This window comes from Trachurus japonicus, chromosome 24 (genome assembly GCF_045865225.1).
Source record: "Trachurus japonicus isolate A0001 chromosome 24, Traja_1.0".
In the NCBI taxonomy this organism is placed as follows: Eukaryota; Metazoa; Chordata; class Actinopteri; order Carangiformes; family Carangidae; genus Trachurus; species Trachurus japonicus.
In genome coordinates, this window is record NC_140930.1 from 14,884,586 (window position 1) to 14,907,148 (window position 22,563).

The following is a 22,563-nucleotide window of genomic DNA, read 5'->3' on the forward strand; positions in this document are numbered from 1 at the left end:
ATATCAGTGGAAATGTTTTTTGTTAATATAAGTCCTAAAATAGTCCTAGTTTCCATCAGCAATCACTTACATGAAGTATTTCAGCCTAAACACGAGTCTCTCCGTCACTCTGCTCTGCTGTAACCCGAGGAGAAAATTTTCCTTGTGGGATACAAGTGTTATCCAATGAGGGGAGAGAACGGCATGAAGGGCTGTGTGTGCAGCCAAGGGATGCGCGTGAATGTGGTGACGTAGCACGAGGACCAATTGATGCCTGACAAGGGCGGGGGCTGCTAACTCATGGTGCGTTCAAGGAAACTCGTACTTTGTGTTTTTTCCTTCCTGTGAAGTCATACCAGTTCGATCTGGTACGAGTTCACGGGTCGGAAGTTACGAGTGGCCGTTATAGGGAACTTTCACAGACAACAGGACGGTAAAAACACGAGCTACGGGTTACCTGGAACGCTACCAAGTCGTAGTTGTGACTTGAAGCTGTAACTTACGGTTTCAAAAGCTTGCCTTGAACACAGCATTAGCCGAAACGGCCGTGCCACTGATATCTGCTTTAATGTGTGAAAATTTAACCAAATGATTTGCATACATTAAATAATGAATTAACAGATTATCAAAAATCTTTTAATTTTTTTTACAGGCGTTTCACTGCACAAACAATTCTGTGTCCACTTAATTCAAGCTTGACACCACACTCAGTATTTACTGATGCATATGCTATTATCAGATATTAATATTGATTAAGGTTTTACTACATGCTTGCTCTACTTGTAAACATCCCAGATCCTACCTCCCCTGAAGGTCCAGGCCCGTTGCTCTTTCCGTCATGCTGCAAATCACTCCCGCCCCACTTTGTCCATTCTGGCTTCCTTGCTTTTGTATCAGCACAGCACAGTGCTTTTCTTTAATTGAGTTTTGCGTCTGATTTAATATCATGTCAGACCCAGAATCCTAGGAGGTGAGGGGGTTGTGGAGGGAAAGTGGAGAGTCTACTTCTCACTTTGCTTTACTCCCTGTATCTGATTTTATTGTCAGTCTGGTGCTCTTGACTTTTCCAGTGATTCCTCAGTCATAGTTTTGTTGCTTGGGACCAACGTTTTCAGTTTATTTTGATAAGTCCTGTTATGTGCTTCGGACTGTTTCCCTGGTGGAACTTTGTTTTGGTGTGTTTGTTGTTGCCATGTTACAGTTCAAGTTTTCCATGCCGGACATTAAGGAGCTGAACAAATTTTTTGTTTAACGGCTTTCTCTGGCCTTTTTCTAAACCCTACATTTACTTGAAGGGGAACTGTGCAAGTCTTTTGCTAACCCTCCTCCCGGCCATGTGCATTTGTTTTCAACGAAGCCAGTGAGAATTCAATCAATATTCATCATATACGATGTAACAATGTGTATATTTGTGTAGTCTTATCTGTCATAAACAAGAGATTACAGGTTACGGGGCCCGTTTGCATCGCCGCAACGAGGGCACTGGGTCGGAGGCTCTGATCTTGCAAGGTTGGTTTTCGGCCAAGAGATGCTACGTTGAAGGCAGAGAGCCTCCATTCTCCCTGTAACAAGTTACGAGTCATTTATTTAACCATCACTATTAGCTTTTTAATTGAGGTAAAAAATGTAGCATAGTTAAGGTACAAATCCTGCATAGTTCCTCTTTAATGCAAGTAACACAGATTTACTTTCATTTGATTTTCAACGTGGTCAGTCTGTTGTGTGCATGTACTTTGTAGTGTGACAGCAAAAACAAAACAGCCTGCTTATTTGTAACCTTGCAAAAAAAAAAAAAATCCTCAGTGCAAGACACCAGTGCTGCGATGGACCCCACGAGCTCACGACTGCACCGTGATGACGCTGCTCTGTCACACTGTCCTCTCACTTCTGCTGACTCCATTGCAACCCAACGCTGTCCCTTGATTTGATTTAGTCTCCTCAGTGAAGTTGCTGGGGTCAGCTCAGCTCCCAGTCTCCAAGTCCCAGCAAGAGGCCGGAGCTGCAGTGACAACAGCATGGCACCGCAGGAGTGAAGACAGTGCCAGCTTCCCAAGCAGAAGTTGTCAATGGCCATGTGCTGGCCAAAGGGCAGAATTAAAGGGATTGGAAACGTGTACTCGCTTACTCTTTTAATAGGTGTTGGTTCAGATGTAATGGAGACGAGATTAATTCTTACTCTTGCATGAAAAAAACACGTGGTCCTCCTACAACTTCTTCTTTTGTTAATGTTAAATTGTTTTGCAGGTTCTGTGAGTAGGTGCTAATCTTGTTCTGTGTTGTCTTTGGTCTTGCAGCACATGACAATTAGTGAAATCTCCAAGTGTTTACATGTGTGCAGCATGTGCATCTGTCTATTCTGCCCGTGATCTCTCCGGCCCCTCGCTGTCTTGTGGCCTCTCACTCTTATCCCGTCTGTCTCCATGTGATGTCTGATCTCCCAGATCGCCGCGTCACAGTGAGGTGCTCAGCTGTCCCCCTCGCGGGATGCCTGACTAGCTCACACTAATCTCCACAGTGAGCTAAATTTACACACACACACACACACACACAGATTATTCTCACCTTTATGGTGCTGTAGATAAGTGTGCTCACATGCAAAGACACAGCATGTGTTCTCCCTAAACCAATGTATTTTTTTTATTTCTGTTTTGTCCCTTCTTTGTTAGGCGTGTACAGTGGATGAATGATGTTTGAATTATGCAGAGTGAGGCTTCTACCTAATCTAAAGCCCCATGTCTACACTGGCTGGAGCTGAATTATGTTGTATAATACCATCCGGAAAATCCATTTTGCTCACCAGAGGTTGTAGACAGTGCACGGATGAAGTAACAACGCAGATTTGTATTCCCCCAATGAGAATCCCTCTGCATGGAAATTTGTTATCTTTGACAATACTACAGCCCAAGAAGCCGATCGGTTTTGTGCCCAGTGAGCACTTCTGCATCAGGAGACTGAATGATAGATGGCAGGGTGCTTTTAACGGTCCGTGACTGTACAGTCAACTCGGTCAGAGTGACATAGAGACCGTGGTCGAAATCCTGCAGCAGGTCGGGTCTCCATTGTGTCCGCTTCCCTGTGGTCTGCCAGCTGAGACAGAACAACATTAGGATTTATGCTGCTGGGAGTGGGAGTGAAAACACGGTGAGTCCGCCTCACAGGACACCTTACTGCTGAGGGAGCAGAGCCAGGAGATCAGTGAATGCAACTCTTCACTTATTACATTCACAGCCTACACACGGTGTATTCATATGAACGTGTTTTTGCACAACAAGATCTCTTTATGTTCACAAAGGAGAACTGTCACAAGTACAGAGTTATTGGGAAACTGGTGAATAAATAAGATTACCTCCATGTTCCCTCTGTAATTACATACAATCATAATAATGTTTTCTCACTCATCACATGTACTGTGCTGTAAAAATCCCCCCCCTCGTATGTAGCCTCAGCAAATACACCCACCTGAGATTATCAAACTAACTTCCGTACACACAACATGCCGCCCACTGTGAAGCAAAATCGTGACGTGATTGGTGAGTCTCTTGCTGAGATTAACTTGTTATCAGTGTGGTTACAGATGTTGATTTAAACAATGGTCTCACTTGTTACATATGTGGCCTTATACCTTTGATGTAGCGCCACTGCTCTTTGTCCCTGAAGTGCAATCAGCCTTGTATTATATTTTACTCAAAAGGAAAACATTTTTCTGACGCCGGGGAAGCACTCTTCATTCCAGCCTTGTGGAGAACCTCAAACACTGCTGGACAGTTTTACATGCAAACATTGTTTTATTATCCTCTTTCTTTTTCTTTTTTAATTCAAGATCTTTTTTTATTGACGTTTTCTCAATTTAACAAATGTGCAGTGCTGCATAGCCATTACAGAGACATGAGATGAGTGTGGGTATATGTCAATCACAGCATGCACAAATGAGATGTACAAGCATACACAAAGAAAAATAAAGGGAAAAATTCAAACAGTGTACAAAATATTATCCTCTCATTTTTTAAAAATACTTATAAGTGTTGTTGCAGCCTGTAACTTATCAGGTGGCCTTGGTGTAAGAGGATGTTGTACAGTATACAGCCGAAGAAATAATTGTGTACTTTGGAGGAAAATAAACTTGTTTTATGGCGGGATGAGGGGGGTTGATGTTGATGTTGTCTGGTGGGGGGGAAAAGAGCAAGACTGGCTGGCTTATCCAACACTCAGCCACTGATCTGTTGGACTTGAACTCAGAGAGCGTAAGCCCTGCTAAAACCTGTCCTGTGTTGTGTGTTGTGTGAGCATGTACAGCCCACGTGCTTCACTCAGCGAGAGCAGAGCTGCTCCCTGTTTAGGATTATTCCTCTGGGAATAGGCTGAGTCACGCTACAGAAGACCAGACAGATAGAGACACAGAGAAGGGGAGGGGAGGGGAGGGGAGGGAGGGGCTGAATGGCGTTTGTAATGGGTTGCCTTTTGAGATGGGTGACACTGACAAAGAAAGAGGTTATGAGCAATTTGATCTATATTGCTCTCTGCTTGTGATCAGCACTGTCCTCCTCTGCAACTCATCCCTCAGGGTAATGATGATCCATCTTTCTATCCACTGACCTCAGGGCAAATTTAGAAACCCATGCATCTATGAGACACTGCTGTTAGTGGTTGTGCAGTTTACTGTTAAGACCACAATGTAGTATTTTCTGTAGGGATGTTCATGCATCAGTTCTCTCGGAGTTTCCCTTCAGTTTCTCCTTTCATTTCTTCCTCAGTTACTGTCGTCTCGTTTTTTAAATTTAGACATTCGCCTTAAATGCAAACATCTGCAACTTCATTTTATTAAATGCTTTCAATATGAACGAATGAATTTTATTTTGAACGTGTCTAAAATAAAAAATAAAAAATACATCATAAAATCATAATGTACACAAGTTCGAAAAAGGAGTAGGAAGAAGTATGCACTTTTAAAAAAAAATTCCTGCCCCTTTCCAACTCATCATGGTTTTTATATATACATAAAGATACATAAATGAATCATACAATGAGAAATAGAAACATACACACCATCAGCTACCTGCTTGAATCAAACGCCAAACCAGGAGGGTACTCAGGAGTTTCCGTGTCTAAAAAAGAAGTACAGAAGGAAATGGAAGAACAGGAAATGAAATAATTGAATCTCATTGTCTTTAATATTCAGGATATTAGCAGCTCCTGTGTGACTTTTTCAAAATGAGGTTAACCCACTTTGTGATATATTTTCATCTTGTTTCATGCTAAATTTAGCACATAGAAATGTGGGAACTTGGATTTTTTTGCTTCCTGCATTTTTAGGCCTTCAGCTGATGTTCTCATTTAGCGCAACTGACACTGAACATGCAGGCAAGAGTTCAGTGTCTTGATCCAAGGGCGTTACGCTGTTGAGTATCTTACATTATCTGTTGTAAGTAAGAAGGCAAAGGCATGTCACACAGGAAGAAAGGTCACTGCTGAATTCCTAACCACGCTCCACATTATCTGACTGAAAATATTTATCTCGCTTGGTGACACCGACGGGAACAGACACACGAGTTGCTTTGAGAATCCAAAACTGTTTATGTTTTATTATGAATAATTTCCGTCCTATTTATTTCTTTTTGCTCTGTGTCTTTAAGGTGGTGTTGGTGCGCTGGAACGAGCCCTTCCAGAAACTGGCCACCTGTGACACAGATGGAGGGATCTTTGTTTGGATCCAGTACGAGGGACGCTGGTCTGTGGAGCTGGTCAACGACCGTGGAGCTCAGGTAAGATACATTATGCAAGAAAAGGACATCATTGATATAAAAAAGAATAGATGTTTTTACATGAGGGAGCAAAATGCACAGCACCAACAACATATAGTAAAACAATGGCAGTGATTTATACACAAATACATCCATGACTATAATGGAATAAGATAACACTCTTCTTGTTCTTGCACATTCCCACCATATTGTGACTGACTGGGAAACTTGCCATGAAAACGTCATGTGCTAATTTGTAAAAGTAAAAAAAAAAAAAAACTGCCCAGGAAACGTGTGATGCGTAGGCCTCATCGATCAATCAATGTCATGTGCTGAGCTCAGTCTGACACTTCCTGACAGCATCTTATCTTTTGTGATCAATTTTGGTAGATGACAGTCTAAACAATTACCACATAACTTTTCATACATCGGCTTATGCCACTTTAAATACGGCCTCTGCTCCTGAGTGTGTCGTTTTATGTCATACCAAGGTACAGTGTTAATCTGTACAGACATGAGCAGATGCGAGTCATTTCAGTTGAAGCAGACACGTTCACTATTAACAGCGTGCAGAAGGCCATGATGTCTAAGGTCTTCTGACAGCACTGGTCTCTGTTAATACTGGGATACAACTATGAATCTCAAAGTAACAGGACTGACAAGCGTAAATGTCTCGCTAGTGGCTCCTAGAGGCCGTTCTCTTTACGTCTTAAAGTCCTCTGAATTGACCGTCTTCATCCGTGGAGCTCTGAGTACTGGGGCACATGGACATTATTAATAATGACTAGTTTGTTCATTTGCGAAATAACTGGTGCATCTTATCAACTTTCCGTAAAAATATCGAGTTGAAGAAAAGCAGCAAATCCCTCAAATTTTATTAATTAAATTATCTGTGATTACCAACATTTGGTTCTTAAATGACTTGTTTTGTCCTCTGCAGGTGAGTGACTTCACCTGGTCCCACGATGGCACCCAGGCTCTCATCTCCTACCGCGACGGCTTCGTCCTGGTGGGATCGGTCAGTGGGCAGAGACACTGGTCCTCTGAGATCAACCTGGAAAGCCAGATCACCTGTGGTATCTGGACCCCTGACGACCAGCAGGTAACACACACACACACGCGCACACATTCACCCCACAGAAATGTGATTTGCATAGCGATTTTTTTAGTTTTTTTTCCCCCTAGTACTTTGCCAGCCTTTCTGTGCTAATAGATGCAGGAGTTTTAGATTTTCATTTGCCACGTTTAGTTTGTGGACTTGTCATTCAGAAAGCCGAGACAGGCCCTGAGGGAGATCGGCTGTGAGTGACAGCGACCATTCTCCGTCTCGAATGTGTTGTGGTTTTGTTAGGCTATGTATTTGCTTTCAAGCTCTTACATTGTCAGTTCAGGTTTGATGTCATCAAGCTTTCAGTCTGTGTATGTGTCTCTGCCTTTGTTCATCACCTTCATCCCATTTATGTCTTATTTCTTCAAGTTTTCCTTTGCGATTTGCATTTCTTTCTTTTCTCTCTGTCGTGTCTTTTTTCTTTTTCCATCTTTGTTCTCCTGTCTCAGTGTCCAAGTTAATTTCTTCTCAGTCTCTCTTTGCTCCTCTCCCTAACGACGCTTCACTGTTTCTCTGTCTCAGGTGTTGTTTGGTACTGCAGACGGACAGGTGATAGTGATGGACTGCCACGGGCGCATGCTGGCACATATACTGCTGCATGAGTCGGATGGCATTGTCAGCATGTCCTGGAACTACCCCAGTTTCCTGGTGGAGGACAGCAGTGAGAGCGACACGGACTCTGACGACTACTCCCCACCTCAAGGTTTGCTCCTTTGATTTGAATGGTAGACTCTTAACTGTGACCTGCTCAAAACCCCTCAACTATGACCTCCAGTCTCAGGAGCCTCCTGGTGGTTTGTTACATGTCTCACACCTCTTGCTGACTGCACTATTTACCTCTCCGCTACAAACACAACAACAAAAACAACCCTTGTGTCTTTTCATCATTCCCAAATTGACTGCAGTTATCATTGAACATGAAGTTTGCAGGTAGCGGCGAATCCTGATGAGTGATATTTTAGCCTTGAAGTAGGGATGTAAACAATTAATCGACTATCGGTTAATTGTCCGTAATAATTTAATCGATTAAATTAAATTAAATTAAATTAATTGCAGTTAATCGATCCTTTTCAATGGGAGTTTTTCTGTGAAATGTAAACAAACAAAGCCGACGTAATGTAGCGGGATCTCTGTTCAAACGTGCGCAGCGCACTGATCACACAAGGGAGTGAAAAGAGACAACAGCGCTGTTATCTGTTGTATACTGGCCTCAGGCGCGTATGATCGCTAAAATGTCGACGACCAGTGAGTAACGAGTCAAAAAGCCGCCGACACTGATCTGTATGTATCAAATATTGTGTTGGAACAAGTTACTGCTTGTGTCTGTTGATTAAAAAAAAAAAAAGTTTAAATATTTCCATGTATGACCCATGGTTGGTCACATTAGAAGTCAACTTAGAGTCAGAGGAAAAATGTTTAGGGTGTTTTTACTGTTCTCAAATGTAAAAATGGGTCACATTGGACCCTCAACATTATTTGAAGGTTAAATAACATGTCACTTAAACATTTTTCATTGTGCTCTTAAAGTAGACTAACAAATAATAGTGTAGAGCCATGTATAAGGAATGTTCAGCTTAAATTTTCCCTTTAAATTTAGGTTCTCAGGAAAATTGCAGCTTATCAGTTAATTGATCGATAAGGTCTGTCAACTAACAGTTAATGAATTAATCGATAATTTGCATCCCTACCATTAATTATTTTTATTTGTCTGGATGATGTTGCTTCATTTGTTGTTTGTCTTCTGTGTTTCGTAATAACCTTTTCTGCAGTGTTGTGTGGAGTTCAGACTTTGCAGGCTGGCTTGTTAACACAGAAGCAGCAATAAAACTGTGTGCATTAGCCATGCAGTGAAAGCAGCGCATTAGCAGCAACTGCAGTTCTCTGTTAGTAGCTACGCCACATCCATTTAAGTCCAGCCACGGTTCTGCTGTATATTTAGAGGTAGAGACTTAACCTAAAATGATCTTACCAGTCTCAGTTAAAATGTTATGGACATGTGTCTGCTCTGTTATAATGCAACTGACATAAGTGTAGTGTTAACATGATGTAAGAGTAAAATCTGGTGCAGATTTGGAAGGCAGTCAGTGAAAGGTTTACTGAGCCCGGCAATGTGCCCATAGGTAGTAAAGTGCAGGGGTGGAGTTGTCCAGCTGTTTCTTACGTAGGTACCTCGGTGCGCAAGAAAGCAGATGTGAGACCATCTGTGAGCTTCCTCTCTTTTCCTCTGTATTTTACTGCTCCATCAATTCATCCTCATGCGTACTCGTAGTCCAAAGGGAAAGGGGAAAGACTTCCTAGACCTAGAGGCTTGAACCAGGTAGAAACACAAATTATCACACAATATTATTAGTATCTATTGTACCCCAGGTGTGGACATGTAACATATATTTAAGATTCTGCGAAGGTTGTATAACTAGAGGATCCTTCACCAAGGCATTAAGATCATCTGCCTGTCGTGAAGACGGGGGGAAAGATGCATTAAAACAAGTGTGAAATGGACGGTGGGTGGGCGGCTGTGGTGAAAGATGGAGGGCAGGAGGTGAAGGAGGAGCAGAGTGGAAGGGAGGTCTCCTGCCATTGGGCCGCTCTCGCCACTCCTGTTTGCTCTTTATGGCGCAGAGGCTGTTGTCATAACAGCAGCAGCTGTCACGGTGCAAGTGAGTGCATCGCTGGCCATTTGTAACGTCAGTCCCCTCTGTTGAAACGATGTGTTAATCTCCTCTGACTGCGTTTTCAATTGTTCTGTCTTTAACAAAATCCCCAGGACTCTCATGAAGTAAGATTACCTGCAATGTCAAGGATGTAGCCCTGGTACAGTTGACCGCGTGCTATTTTTAGCCATTTGTGCCTGTTTTGGCCCCGACGCCCTCTTTACAGCTACAACTTGAAGAAGGAAAATGGGAAAAAATTGAAAGAGAAAACATTAATCCAAGTCATTTAGATATTTCATTATCATCTAATAATGTATGCCATTTCAGCTTTTTTGTTGTTGTTATCTTTCTGTACTGTCAACTTAAGAACAGTCAAAAGTGAGAGAGTACACCACCACATGTAACTCGTTTTTATTGGTTCCTGTTTTGTTTTTTCCTTTTCTCTTCACCGTCATTGCCCGTTGCTGTGATTGAACTGGTGAGGGTCTGTCCTCATCCCACTCACTGTGCTATTATTTTATGTCATCCTTCCCTTCACCGTGGGCCAAGTGTTAAAGCTGAAAAGTGCTTGCCTTAGCTGAACCACTGATTATGCTCTAACTCACTAATTAAACCAGTCAATAGTAATTGATTGGACCTGATAGAAATTATCTCTCAAGTCGACAACCTGACTGAGACACCAGGCTGCTTCTTCCTCCGACTGTCGGATCTCTCTCATGATATAGTGATGACCTATTATCACTGCAGAGCACAGCACAAGGCTCTGCATTTACTGCAACGTCATTTATATGATTTAACGCCAACACCTATTGTAAATTGATCGCTGTGAGGAAACAGTTAAGGTGTTTTATTTGTGTTGGTGTTTCGGTCATTCTGGGATTGTGTGAATGGGACAGAGTTGAGGATGTTTTGATGGAAAACGTAATTTATGCCACTTGGTTTTACAACAGTGAGATGTGCCGAGTGTCACTGTCAACGGAGAGTCTCTGAAAATGAAACACAGTTGTTACAGATATGAACCTGTCCTATAACAGTGCTCAATTAGACCTACAGTAAACATGCACATATATGACCACACACACACACACACACTCACACACTCTTTCTTGCATCCAGTCTGTTTTTATGGCCCACTCTGGAAATGTATATTGATCACCGGATCTTCTGTAGGTTACTAGAATGAGGCCTCCTTTATGGCTGCAACTAACGGTGCCATTCACTATAAATGTATCTGCCGCATTGTTTTTATGATCACCCATTTCATCTATAAAATGTCAGGAAAAGAGTTTTCCAAAGCCCAAGGGAAACCCATCAAAATGCTTGTTTTGCCCAACCAACTCTCCCAGTTTACTACCAAATAAAAGCAGCAAATTTTCATGACTGAGAAGCTGGAAGTTGCTTGAAAAAAGAATCAGTGAATCACACGTCAAAATATATTTTTTAGTTTACCTCATTAGTTATTCCATGAATCTGTTTTACCTTTAATATATAAACCATAATTTGAGTTATTCTATGTTTTACTGTATGAATGTAAATCCCTAGACAACACTTTTGTGGAATAATCTATTGCACTTACTAGAGTGCACTAGTGTGTGTAATTTTATTTCCACCCTTCATGGACATTCATTGACATCTAGTCTGGATGCAGTGCCACATTTACTTTCATGTTCATAGATGAACAGTTTGCAGTTAATACCATTTAGTTTACATATAACTATCACCTCACTGTGTTTTCTGGCACGTTGCCTCTCTAAGATGTTCGTGTGTTGTCCTTTGTCTCCTTTCAGTGCACAGCCAGAAGTCACTGCTGACAGTCAGCTTCACCTCTGGTGACATCAGCCTGATGAACAACTACGATGACCTCTCTCCCACCCTCATTCGCACCGGTCTGAAAGGTGTGTAGGGAACTTATCATTAATTTATACCTGAGTGTTTCAGCAACTTTTTTTTTCTTTGTTTGTTGAAGAAGTCGGCTGCACAGCTTGATTTTTATAACAATATTTTCTTCTGTGTCTGATTCTGCAGATGTGGTGGTCCAATGGTGCTCTCAGGGGGACCTCCTTGCAGTGGCAGGGATGGATAGGACAGTCCTCTCCCCCGACCCGTCCTGTCCTCCCCCCACCAGGAATGCCATTGTCAAATTTTACAATGTTCAGGGTGAACACATCTACACACTGGACACACCAGCACAGGTGATCATCTTTAATCCAAACCAGAGAGCCACAATATTCAGATTGCTTATTTATGGTTAAATCAAGTAAAACTTAAATGTTTACTAGCTGTGATAAAACCTGCCAATTGGCTGACATACGTACTAGGAGAACAAGATTGTAATGCTTTAGTTGTGTGTAAGGTAAACATGAAAAACAGTGAAACATGAAATAATTTGACTTGCTTGAGACATAGACAACTTTCACTTTGTACTTTCCAACATTCGGGATGTTGCACTATGTCAAACCATTATTACACGAACACGCACTTACACTCACCTTGTTGAAGAAGTTTGCTGTTCTCTGAATTCACTCAAAGCAATTTGCTCCCGTAAAGATTCAAAGTTCAAGGGAGAATTTGATCACAGCTGTAAAAGTCAGGACTCATTACATTTTCCAGTCTTTCATGCTTGACATTAACCTTGTGAAAGAATGTGCTGCACTCTCTTAATGTATGTTTCCCCATTATCCTGCAGCGCCCAATCACCACGTTGTGCTGGGGTCACCGGGACTCTCGTCTGTTTTTGGCGTGCGGTCCGGCGCTTTACGTTGTCCGAGTGGAGCACCGTGTCGCCAGCCTGCAGCTACTCTGTCAGCAGGGCATCGCCACAGCAGTGAAGGAGGAAAAAGATGTTGCCAAGCTCACTATGCCTTCCCGCCTCTCCTCTTACGTCACTGCCGCTTTCATCCCCACGATCAAGGTAACACGAGGCAGGAGGGCAATGGAACTGTTAAAGCTATGAAAAACAAATGACGTTGAGATATGACTAAGATGTGCATCCTCCCTATTAAAAAAAAAAAAGCCACCGCTAATTCACTTTTCAGCTTGTGTAGTATAAAAAAATGTAAGCCCTTAACCTCGTACCTGTTATCTCTTCCAGCCCCCTATCCCGGATCCCAACAACATGCGAGACTTTGTGAGCTACCCAACATCTGGGAATGAACGTCTGCACTGCACCATGAAGCGCACAGAGGATAACCCGGAGGTGGGGGGGCCGTGCTACACCCTCTACCTGGAGTACCTGGGAGGTCTGGTGCCGATCCTCAAGGGCAGAAGAATAAGTAAACTACGTCCAGAGTTTGTCATTATGGACCCGAAGACAGATGGGAAAACAGGTAGAACTGAGTCTCTCTCCATTTTGGCGGCAAGACTAAATGCAATAACCAAAAACAAAAATTGATATATCATAAATATAAACTTTTAAAACTGAGCTCCCATGTACACAATACGATTAAGAGCAATATGCAGGAGTTGGTTATTGTCCAGTGTTTTGCATGGCTGATACTTCATTTCAGCATTTAAATATTTCATATTTGGGCTCATCTCACATCCATAAGTCATTTGTGTTTACTTGATTCTTCTTTTTTTTTTTTTTTTTGTTCAGTGATCAATTGTAATAGTTTGGTGTATTGATCCATACATTTGTAGTTCATCTGCACATTTCTGTATCTGTAAATGTATTCCTCCCGGACATACAGTATTTGCCTGCTCCAGTACTTTTCCACTCATTTGAGTTTCTTGAGTTTCCACTCAGTGAGTTAGTATGTTTTAGTCACATAGGGCAGATCGGGCCCATGTTAATTAAAAGCTGCTTAATGGGGGCTGTGATGGCCCCTGGGTTCCTCATAAATCAAGCCACCCCCTCCCACACACACACAGTGATAAATGAAGCCAGCCATGAAATGGTTCCAGCCCATTCAGACTTTAATGTCCATCAAATAAATTAGCCTGACCTAAACTAGAGCAGCAGTGGTTCACAAACTCTATATGAATGAGGGACCAGAGAGGAAGTGAGAACTACTGAAACAATACCGGCTTTATTGTAGTGATTTCCAATAGACTGGTGTTTTGTTGAGCATTTCATACTGTATTTGTTCCAGTCTTTCCTTGCCGATTTAGACTATTTGAAACAGCAAGACCATCTTACAGTGACAGATTAAAGAGCAAACAACGCCACATATTTGCGTTCTTAAGTAAAGTTTATCTTAAGAGCTGCATTTACCAATAAGTAACTCTCTCCATCATCTGTTTTCTGTCCTCAGATGAGATATACGGCAACAGCCTGATATCTGCCATGATCGACAGCTGCAACTGCTCAGACTCCAGCGACATCGAGCTGAGTGACGACTGGATTGGCAAGAAATCTCCAAAGATATCCAGGGGCAGCAAATCCCCCAAACTGCCCAGGTAACGACACACTTGACCCGTCTGCACTGAAGCGTGTCATCCAGAACTAATACTTCATGTTTTTGTGTGTTTTTGACCCCATAGCAGTCAACAATCAATGTCTGCAAGTTTCCCCAGTATTAAAAAGTTGGGCCAAAGGAGTTTTTTTCTTTTTCTTTTTTGAACATGTTGTACAGTAAATTCATTCAAGTCAAAAAAAGAAAAGAAAAAGGTTTAATGTAAATTTTAACACTTATTATGGTGTCGAGGTAAGTTATGGAATATAGATATTTCCGGGGGGATAAATTAACGCAGATATTTTACACAGCTGTTATGAATTAACCTTAGAATAAATGTTAAATTACTATTGAGTACTAAATTACTCTTTTGTCCTTTTTAAATTTACATTTCTGCCCCATACAGTTATAATTCTGGTACAACATACTATCTCAGGGCTGTATTTTAGAAAGAGCATGGCATCCCAGCTGTTATTGAAACCTTAACCCTCCTATATTAATCCTTTGCATCAATGATGCGTTTTAATGGACTGATCTTCGGTTGTGTCTTTGTCTCACTGCATGCCCTAAACTTTCTTTTTTTATTTGCTACCTTCTCTGTAGAGACTTAGTTTGTCCCTTTACCAACAGGATCAACATTGATCCCAGAAAATCGCCCAAACTGTCCCGTGCCACACAGGAGATCTCCAGGTCACCACGGTTACCGATACGGAAACCTTCAATTGGTTCACCGAGTCTAACACGGAGGGAATTTCCTCTAGATGACATCACTCAGGTAAAAGTCAAGTCTTTGGCCCAGATCAAGTGACCAGTTTGTCCAGGGTGGAGCCAATGTTGTTTAATGATAAACACACACATAAATGCATTCTGTATTGTACTTTTTTTTTTTATGTGTTCATAGAAAATAATGCGATTCACTTGTTTCCTGTCTTGCAGCAGAACTACCTTGCTCAGGTCACATCCAACATTTGGGGAACAAAGTTCAAGATCGTGGGGTTAGCCACATTCTTGCCGACCAATCTGGGTGCAGGTGACCAAATCCACATCTTTGTCTGTCCAAAAATTAGTTTAAAAGTGAATGTGATTTTCCTTTATTTTCTATTTGCTCATTTAACCCTAACCCTGTCTCCTTAGTGATCTATAAGACGAGCCTCCTCCACCTGCAGCCCAGACAGATGACCATCTACCTACCAGAGGTGCGAAAGATCTCCATGGACTACATCAACCTGCCTGTCTTCAGCCCCAACGTCTTCAGTGAAGATGAAGACGACCTGCCGGTTACAGGCCCTGCTGGCGGCGCCGAAGACAACAACCCCCCCTGCACCGTCAACATCCCTATTGCCCCGATCCACAGTCCCGCCCAGGCCATGTCCCCGGCTCAGAGCATCGGGTTGGTCCAGTCGCTCCTCGCCAATCAAAACGTTCAGCTGGACGTCCTAACGAACCCCACCACAACCTCGGCTGGAGCGGCTGCTGGCGGCTCAGACCAGAGTCAGGACGCCATGCTGACGGCCCAGTACACGGTCCCCACCAGGTACTCCAGTCCTGGTCAGGTCATCTTCGGGGGGCTGGAAATGAGTCGTCTAATGGTGGGACCTCCGCCGTCTCACCATCCATCACAACAACAAGCAAATCACCATCAACAACAACAACAGCAGCAGCAGCAGCAGCAACACCAACAACAACTACAGCAGCAGCACCAACAACAACTACAGCAACAACAACTACAGCAACAACACCAACAACAACTACAACAGCACCACCCGCAACAAATCCAGCACCACCAACAGCAGCTTCAGCAACAACAACAGCTTCAGCAACAACAACAACAGCTTCAGCAGCAACAACAGCAGCTGCAACAACAACAGCAGCAGCAGCAGATGCTTCAGCACCAACAACACTTACAACAGCAGCAGCTTCAGCAACAGCACATTCAGCAGCAGCTGCAACACATGCAGCAGCAGCAGCAGCATCAGCAGCAGCTCCAGCAGCACATTCAGCAACAGCAACAACTGCAACAGCAGCATCAACAGATTCAGCAGCAGCTACAACAGCAGCAGCAGCAAATGCATCAGCAGCAGCAGGCGCAGCAGCACCAGATGCAACAACAGCAGCAGCAGCAGCAGCAGCATCAGATGCATCAGCAGCAGGCGCAGCAAATGCATCATCAACAGCAGCAGCAGGCGCAGCAGCAGCAGATGCAACAGCAGCAGCAGCAGCAGCAGCAGATGCAACAACAGCAGCAGCAGCAAATGCACCATCAACAGCAGCAGCATCAGCAGCACCAGATGCAACAACAACAACAACAACAGCAGCAGCAGCAAATGCACCATCAACTTCAGCAGCAGCTTCAGATTCAAATCCCCGTTCCCTCTCTGTCATCAGGGCAACCTTCAGCTGCAGCGGTGCACCAGCTCCAGCCGGGGGCGCTGCAGATCCAGATCCCTCACCCGCCTGCTGATCTCGTGCTGGAGCGAGCGGCGGGGGGCGAACACGAGCACCTGCTGAAAATCAAAACCACTCGGTCGACTCCACAGCTGGCTGAGGGTGACACAGTGGTGTTCAGCGCCCCTCTGGAGCTCAGCAAGATGAACCCTCCGCCCCCCTACCCCGGGACGGTGGCCGCCGCCGTCGCCGCTGCAGCAGCTGCTGCCGCCTCCGCGTCGGCCTCCGCTGCAGCCGCCAGCGCTGCTGCATCTGGAGCGGGTGGGGGAACCGGCGGGACTCCTCCTCCTGGGGAACTCTGTTTGAAGAAGGGAGAGTTTCAACTTTATCCTTCGGGGCAGCAGCAGGCGCAGTACCCGACGCCACTGGGATACGAGAGGATAACAACGTTTGACAGCAGCGGGAATGTGGAGGAAGTGTGTCGTCCGCGAACGCGCCTCGTCTGCAACCAGAATGTGTACACGCTCCAGGGACCGGGCAGCTCCGCCACTCTCAGGGTCACCTCTTCATCGTCCTCCTCGTCAGACAAAAAGATCCAGCTGCCCTACGCTTCTGCCACTCTCAACAGACTCACGGCACCTCGCTACTCCATACCCAGCGGAGACCCGCCCCCGTACCCCGACACGGCCAACCAGAACAGCGGCGTCAGCAGGAACCCCGGACAGAGGCTCGACAGCAGTCTGATCCACGCCACTCTCAGGAGGAACAGCCGTGAGGCCGCTCTCAAAGTTTCCCAGATGCTGGAACCGCCTAGACCACTGCCTCCGAAGGCCAAAAACAGTGCACTAGCAGCCTCGTTTCAGCAGAGGGTGCCAACAGCCTTATACACCTGCAGCCAGTGTAGCAGTGGATCCGGCGTCGGAGGCACCGCCCCGGGGAGCGCCAACGGAATCGCAGGAGGAACCATAATCAGGCAGGATTTCCCTCCGAGGAACGGGGCGCCACACAGCACAGTTATCGTTCACTCCAACAGCACCACTCCTCTGGCCTCCCAGTCCTCGTACAACCTGCTGAGCGCTCTTGAAGGGTCTGGGTCTGCAGCAGGAGGAGGAGGAGGAAGTAACAGAGACCGGGCTGATTATGTTAATTCAGCTTTTACTGAGGACGAAACACTGAATCAGACGCTGAGGCACTTGGCGCTGGGCGGAAGTGATGCATCGGGGCTGGTGGTCAAACGGCCGCCTCCTTATCAGTGGGACCCAGCTGCAACAGAGGAGGTGTGGGTCCCTCAGGAACGGACAGCAACGTTGAACCCCAACGGCCCCCCCGGACCCCACAAACCACCTCCTCTTATTCTGAGCCCGGCTCAGCACCTGGATGTATCGAGGCTGCCTTTTGTTCTCTCTCCAAAGTCGCCCACCAGCCCCAGCGCCGCGTCGTTCCAAGCGGCGGCGGCGGCTGCAGGCTACCAGATCTCTCTCCAGTACCCTCCGGCAACCGCCTACTCCGCAGCCCAGCTCCAGCCCATCCCAGGGTCGCCGCGCCCCTGCTCCTCTCCAAAGGAGATGGTGGCTCCGGTGCCCTTCTCCCAGCAGGATGCAACCCTCGTCTTACCGCCCGGTTACTCCGCAAACCTGGCGAACATGGCCTGCTGCCCTCTCCCGCCCATGTATCCAGGAGGAAGCTCTTGTTCTGGGCTTCCGATTCCTCCCATCGCCCTGCACACGCCGTGGGGAACCTATAACTCTTGTCCCACTGTGCCCACTCCCGCAGTGCCACTCCCACCCAAAGCATCCCACATGGCTGTGGACAAAAACGTCCTCTCTCCTCCTCCCCCGCCTCCTCCGCCGCCTCCACCGCCACCGGCAGAGCTGCAGACCCACGGAGGATTACAGGAGGCCATGCCAGAGGCTGGAGAAGGTTTCCAGGAGGTTCTCTCCCTGACTGAGAGCCCAGTGCCACAGCGGTCTGAGAAGTTCAGTAAAAAGAACCGCAAGCGCGCAGACGGTCGGGCCGACGAGGCTAATATGCCGCCGCTGGCCGAAGGGAACAAGTCGAAAAAGGAGGGCAGAGCTCTGGGTGATTTCAACTCGCTCATCTCTAGCCCACGACTGGGCGGACGGGACAAGAAGAAGCTGAAGGGACAGAAAGAGCAGCAGCTGAAGGCCAAGAAGCTGAGTAAGGCCACCGCCAACAGCGAGTTCCAGGACAGTTCGGAAAGCGAGCCAGAGCTGTTCATCAGCGGGGATGAGCTGCTCAATCAGTGCCAGAGCGGTAAGAAGGGCTGGAAGAGCAAGAGGAACATGAGGGCCGCCAGCGAACTGGACGAGATCAAATGTCGAAAAGCCAACGAGAAGGAGGACAGAGGGCTGGGCAGCCAGGGGTTCGTGTACGTCATGGCCAACAAGCAGCCGCTGTGGAACGAGGCCACGCAGGTCTACCAGCTGGACTTTGGTGGGCGCGTCACACAGGAGTCGGCCAAGAACTTTCAAATTGAACTGGAGGGCAGACAGGTAAGAAAAGCTACATCGCCATCGATTCGAAATACATATTCTGATGCGATGAGTCTGTGCTAACTTTTTTGTTTGTGTCGTTTCACAGGTGATGCAGTTTGGCAGGATTGACGGCAACGCCTACATCCTGGACTTCCAGTATCCCTTCTCTGCTGTTCAGGCCTTTGCAGTTGCTCTAGCCAACGTCACTCAACGCCTCAAATGACTTGTCCCATCCCAACTTACCCTGAGTTATATCTGGGATTTAAATGCAAATCTGTCGAAGGGGCACAGTCGTTTCATTTGAGATTAATAAACTTTGATTTCGGTGAGAGAGAAGAGTCAAATCAGCCCTGGTCACAGACAAGAGATACAATCATGCTGCACTACACAATGCTGCCACTAGAAATGGTGCAATAAGCAGCATTGGCTGCATTTGCCAAGGATGCCCCCTTCAGATTTTGCTCTGTTAGGAAGTCAGCGGCACCTTGCAAATTGCATGTAAGGCCAAAGAGCTGAGCTTTGGTAATCGTCATGCAAATAAATGCTGCTTTAGCTAGAAGAAGCTTATAGACATGATAACCAATCGGTTTACTGAGAGAGGGATAGTCGAGGTGCAGTTTTCAAAAAGAGGCAGCAGTAATACTTGAAAACCACACTCTGGAGATCAAAGAGTTTTTTTTTTTTTTGTTTTTTTCCCCAGAGCGCACAGGTACTACTGGGCACTGAAATCCATTGCTGTACAAAACTTCAGTGAAACAGTTACCACTTTATGATACTGCTTTTGCTTTTACGTAGAATGTTATTAAATGACTAAAAACACAGAGGAGGGAAGGAGGGACTATTTGTTTTTAGCTCTCTGCCCTTCCCTTTTTGCTCAGTCAGAATGGAGGCTTAGATATATGCATCCTTCAGGAGCACTACTAAGAGTTCACACTTTTTTCAATGTTGTGAAAAAGGTGCGTCACTGTTGAAAACCTGGGAAGGTCAAGGAGTACATATATCTGAGGTGAAACCGTTAGTCTTTTCCACGTGGTTTCCTTCGACTTTGAAGGAGGAAGAAAATGTTACTCTGCTACACGGATTAATTTATATGTACATTTTGTTGTTTTATCTATTCAAATATGAATTTTAACATTATTACCATTGTTTGTGATATACAATCTTCATACCCTGTCGACGTGGATTTCAACTTAACCTGCTTTATTTGGGAGACTGGTGACTGAATTTGAATAATGCTGTGGATTAGTGAAGTGGGAGCGGTGTAAAGAACAGCTTTGACTGACATATCCTGTACTTAGGGAAATATCTACATATGGTGACACGGTTGGGGGGGGGGGGGGGGAGTAAAAAAAAAAGTTGCCATGGCCTTGATGGAACAACTTAACCTGTGGCATGAAGTGATTAGTCACCAGCCGTCACTTCTGTGAAGTGAGTATGTAGTTTGTTGGGGGGTGCTGTCCCTGCTCTTAAAGACCACACTAAACATGTAAGCAAGGTACAGGAAATATTTTTGTATATTTCACCTATGCCATTTCATACTCTCCACAGGTCATGTAAATACATATCAGTCATGTAAATGTTGTAAAGAGACTAGGGTGACTTTGACAAGATGTCTGTTTCCACCTGTTTCCCCGCTGTGTTTTAAGTGTAATTTCAGGTGTGGAGCAAAAAGCTGTAGTAGTACTGTTAAACTCAACAGCTACAACCACAAAAAAACTAAACAACAACAAAAAATCAACAGTTAAGCTGAAATCATTGTCACTGAATCTTTGAAGTCAGAACTCCAATGAAGGATGAAGCTATTGAAATCTGTTCATTTAGTAAGCTGACACTGAAATCACTGAAGAGCTGGTTTATTTTTATTTTGTTTCTTTCAGCCAGTGAAGCTTGTGTTCGTGTTAAACTAAGGACACACAGCAGGACCGGCTGATAGCTGATGTGCGGGAAAGAAAATAGGCACATTGCAGTGGGTTTTATCTGTATAAGATAGGCCAAAATAACTAAAAAAAAAGGGCAGTAATATTTAGGCTTAATAACATAAGGTCTGTGTAATTAGGGTAACCTCAAACATTTGTGCCAAAATCTGCATTTGCTAAAATTTAGAGTTGGAAAAAATGGGCCTAGAGGGAAGTGTAACTTAATACTTGGTATCACTTTGGACCAGCTCTGCTTTGGTCTCTGAATTAATGAGATTATTATATTGGTTAGTGTGATTTGTTCAAATCACAACGAAGTGCATGTTTGTCTGAGGATGGTTATGAGGATGGGGATTGAGGTTGGAAAAAAAAACAAAACAAAGGTCTCTACTGATCCTTAAAAAAAAGAAAAAAAAGAGAAGAACACGAGCATGGCATAAAGAAAATATCCACCTTTTGTGTTAGTTGTGCAATACTTTTTTCTTGGAAAAAAAAATCCTTTGTCTTCACTTTTGACCACCGTTTGATACCGTTCCTTTTAGTTCAGCATCTCAGTCGCTGGTCTGTATATTTTTTATTTATGAGATTATTTCCTAAAGGAGATATAGTATCTATACATACTGTATATTGTGGAGTTTTTCTGAACATTTCTTTGTGTTGAAACGTTTGTTAAAAGTGTAGCCCAAATTTTTGAGATTGGACCGTGGGGGTGGGGGTGGGGGGTTGGGAAGGGGGCAAATTATCTGTGTTTTTGTGAAGTTTGCATTGGATGGAAAAAGATGTGAATGAGTCAGTGCCCAGTTTAGTGTAGCTGGTAGACTAGTTGTGTAGAGTGTAACTGTCAAGTCAAGGTTTGTCTGTATTCAAATGTGCAGTCTACCAATCCCCATCAGTGTTAAATCTATTATCTTCAAACATGTGCGTATGTGTGTGTGTGTGTGTGTGTGTGCGCGTCGGGGTGGTCATGGCTTCTTACACATCATTCACACAAGTTCACAAGTGTAAGCCACTGAGTTCATGTTCAGAAATTGCCTATGGACTTAGGTTAAGGATTCACATTCAATTGATTTTACGAGATGACCTGTTGTAGATATTGTAGGATTTGGCTTTTCTTTAGAAAAGATATGTGCTTTGTATTTGTAGATGTAGAGTTAAAGGACTTAAAAAGAAAAAAAAAAAAAGAAAGAAAAAAAAACAACACTTGGAAAAAAAACCTGAGTCTGATTTGGTGACTGAACGTTTATAGTGAATGGATAGTAAGGCATGCCATGTAAATTATTTTATAATTGTATATGTCACGCATCTTTTGAATAAAACGTCATTGTTTCAGAAAAAAAAAAAGAGTTTTGTCTCTATTCTCTGTAATATATCCAGTGATATTGTTTAAGTTCAGTGGGTACGTAGTCTCAAAAGGCAGAGATTTTGAATTGCAGCAGGAAAAGCGTAGGTGGAAACTAATAATTTCAACAATAAATGGCTCTATCCTGTAGATTTATTTCTGTAAGTCATGTCATTGAGCCAACATCCACTGGAGCTGCCACCCACAGTAAATAACACAATGCATCAAACAGTCCCTGCACAGATAAAGTAATATATTTTTCTACTATGACCCAAGAAAACTTTTTAAATTTTAATATAAAACTTTGCAAGATTAAGATTAAGATTTTTCCACCCCTCAAAATGTACACATTTATATTGAGAAAAGTCATGCACCTCAAGTTTAACCTATCAAAAAGCAGTAGGTTTAAAATTGCCAAGAAACTGAGTTGAGTGAAGGTTTGTCATTCTTTTAAATTAGTATATGTAGGTAATGATAATGGGATTTGTCCTTATCACGTACAGTTTTGATGAATTACAGCTCTTATGTGCAGATTCAGAAGCAGCAGTTTGCAGTGAT

The 22,563-nt window shown here is 44.1% G+C and overlaps 1 protein-coding gene across 7 annotated transcripts; it reads left to right on the plus strand.

The window, feature by feature from the left end:
• Positions 1 to 5,546: 5,546 nt before the first annotated feature.
• Positions 5,547 to 22,007, plus strand: tulp4a (TUB like protein 4a). 7 transcript variants are annotated; one of them, XM_085770077.1, is made up of 14 exons: positions 5,547 to 5,738; positions 6,658 to 6,819; positions 7,348 to 7,528; positions 11,264 to 11,371; positions 11,502 to 11,668; positions 12,163 to 12,387; positions 12,568 to 12,802; positions 13,730 to 13,874; positions 14,474 to 14,645; positions 14,807 to 14,900; positions 15,005 to 15,555; positions 15,634 to 15,654; positions 15,694 to 18,768; positions 18,857 to 22,007. In XM_085770077.1, exons 1-14 carry the CDS (start codon positions 5,562 to 5,564, stop codon positions 18,971 to 18,973), a joined length of 5,430 nt encoding a protein of 1,809 aa, XP_085626203.1. In that variant the 5' UTR covers positions 5,547 to 5,561; the 3' UTR covers positions 18,974 to 22,007. The 7 variants fall into 7 exon arrangements, with proteins under 7 accessions (XP_085626203.1, XP_085626201.1, XP_085626202.1 ...); XM_085770075.1 differs by having other exon boundaries at positions 15,005 to 15,654; XM_085770076.1 differs by having other exon boundaries at positions 15,634 to 18,768.
• The last annotated feature ends 556 nt before the right edge of the window (positions 22,008 to 22,563 follow it).

Excerpts from the sequence above, each read along its gene's own strand:
- tulp4a (XM_085770071.1), top strand. The coding sequence starts at position 5,562 with ATGAATAATTTCCGTCCTATTTATTTCTTTTTGCTCTGTGTCTTTAAG. Across the intron at positions 13,875-14,473 it reads AAATCCCCCAAACTGCCCAG|AGACTTAGTTTGTCCCTTTA; the intron begins GTAACGACACAC and ends CCTTCTCTGTAG. Across the intron at positions 18,769-18,856 it reads TTGAACTGGAGGGCAGACAG|GTGATGCAGTTTGGCAGGAT; the intron begins GTAAGAAAAGCT and ends GTCGTTTCACAG.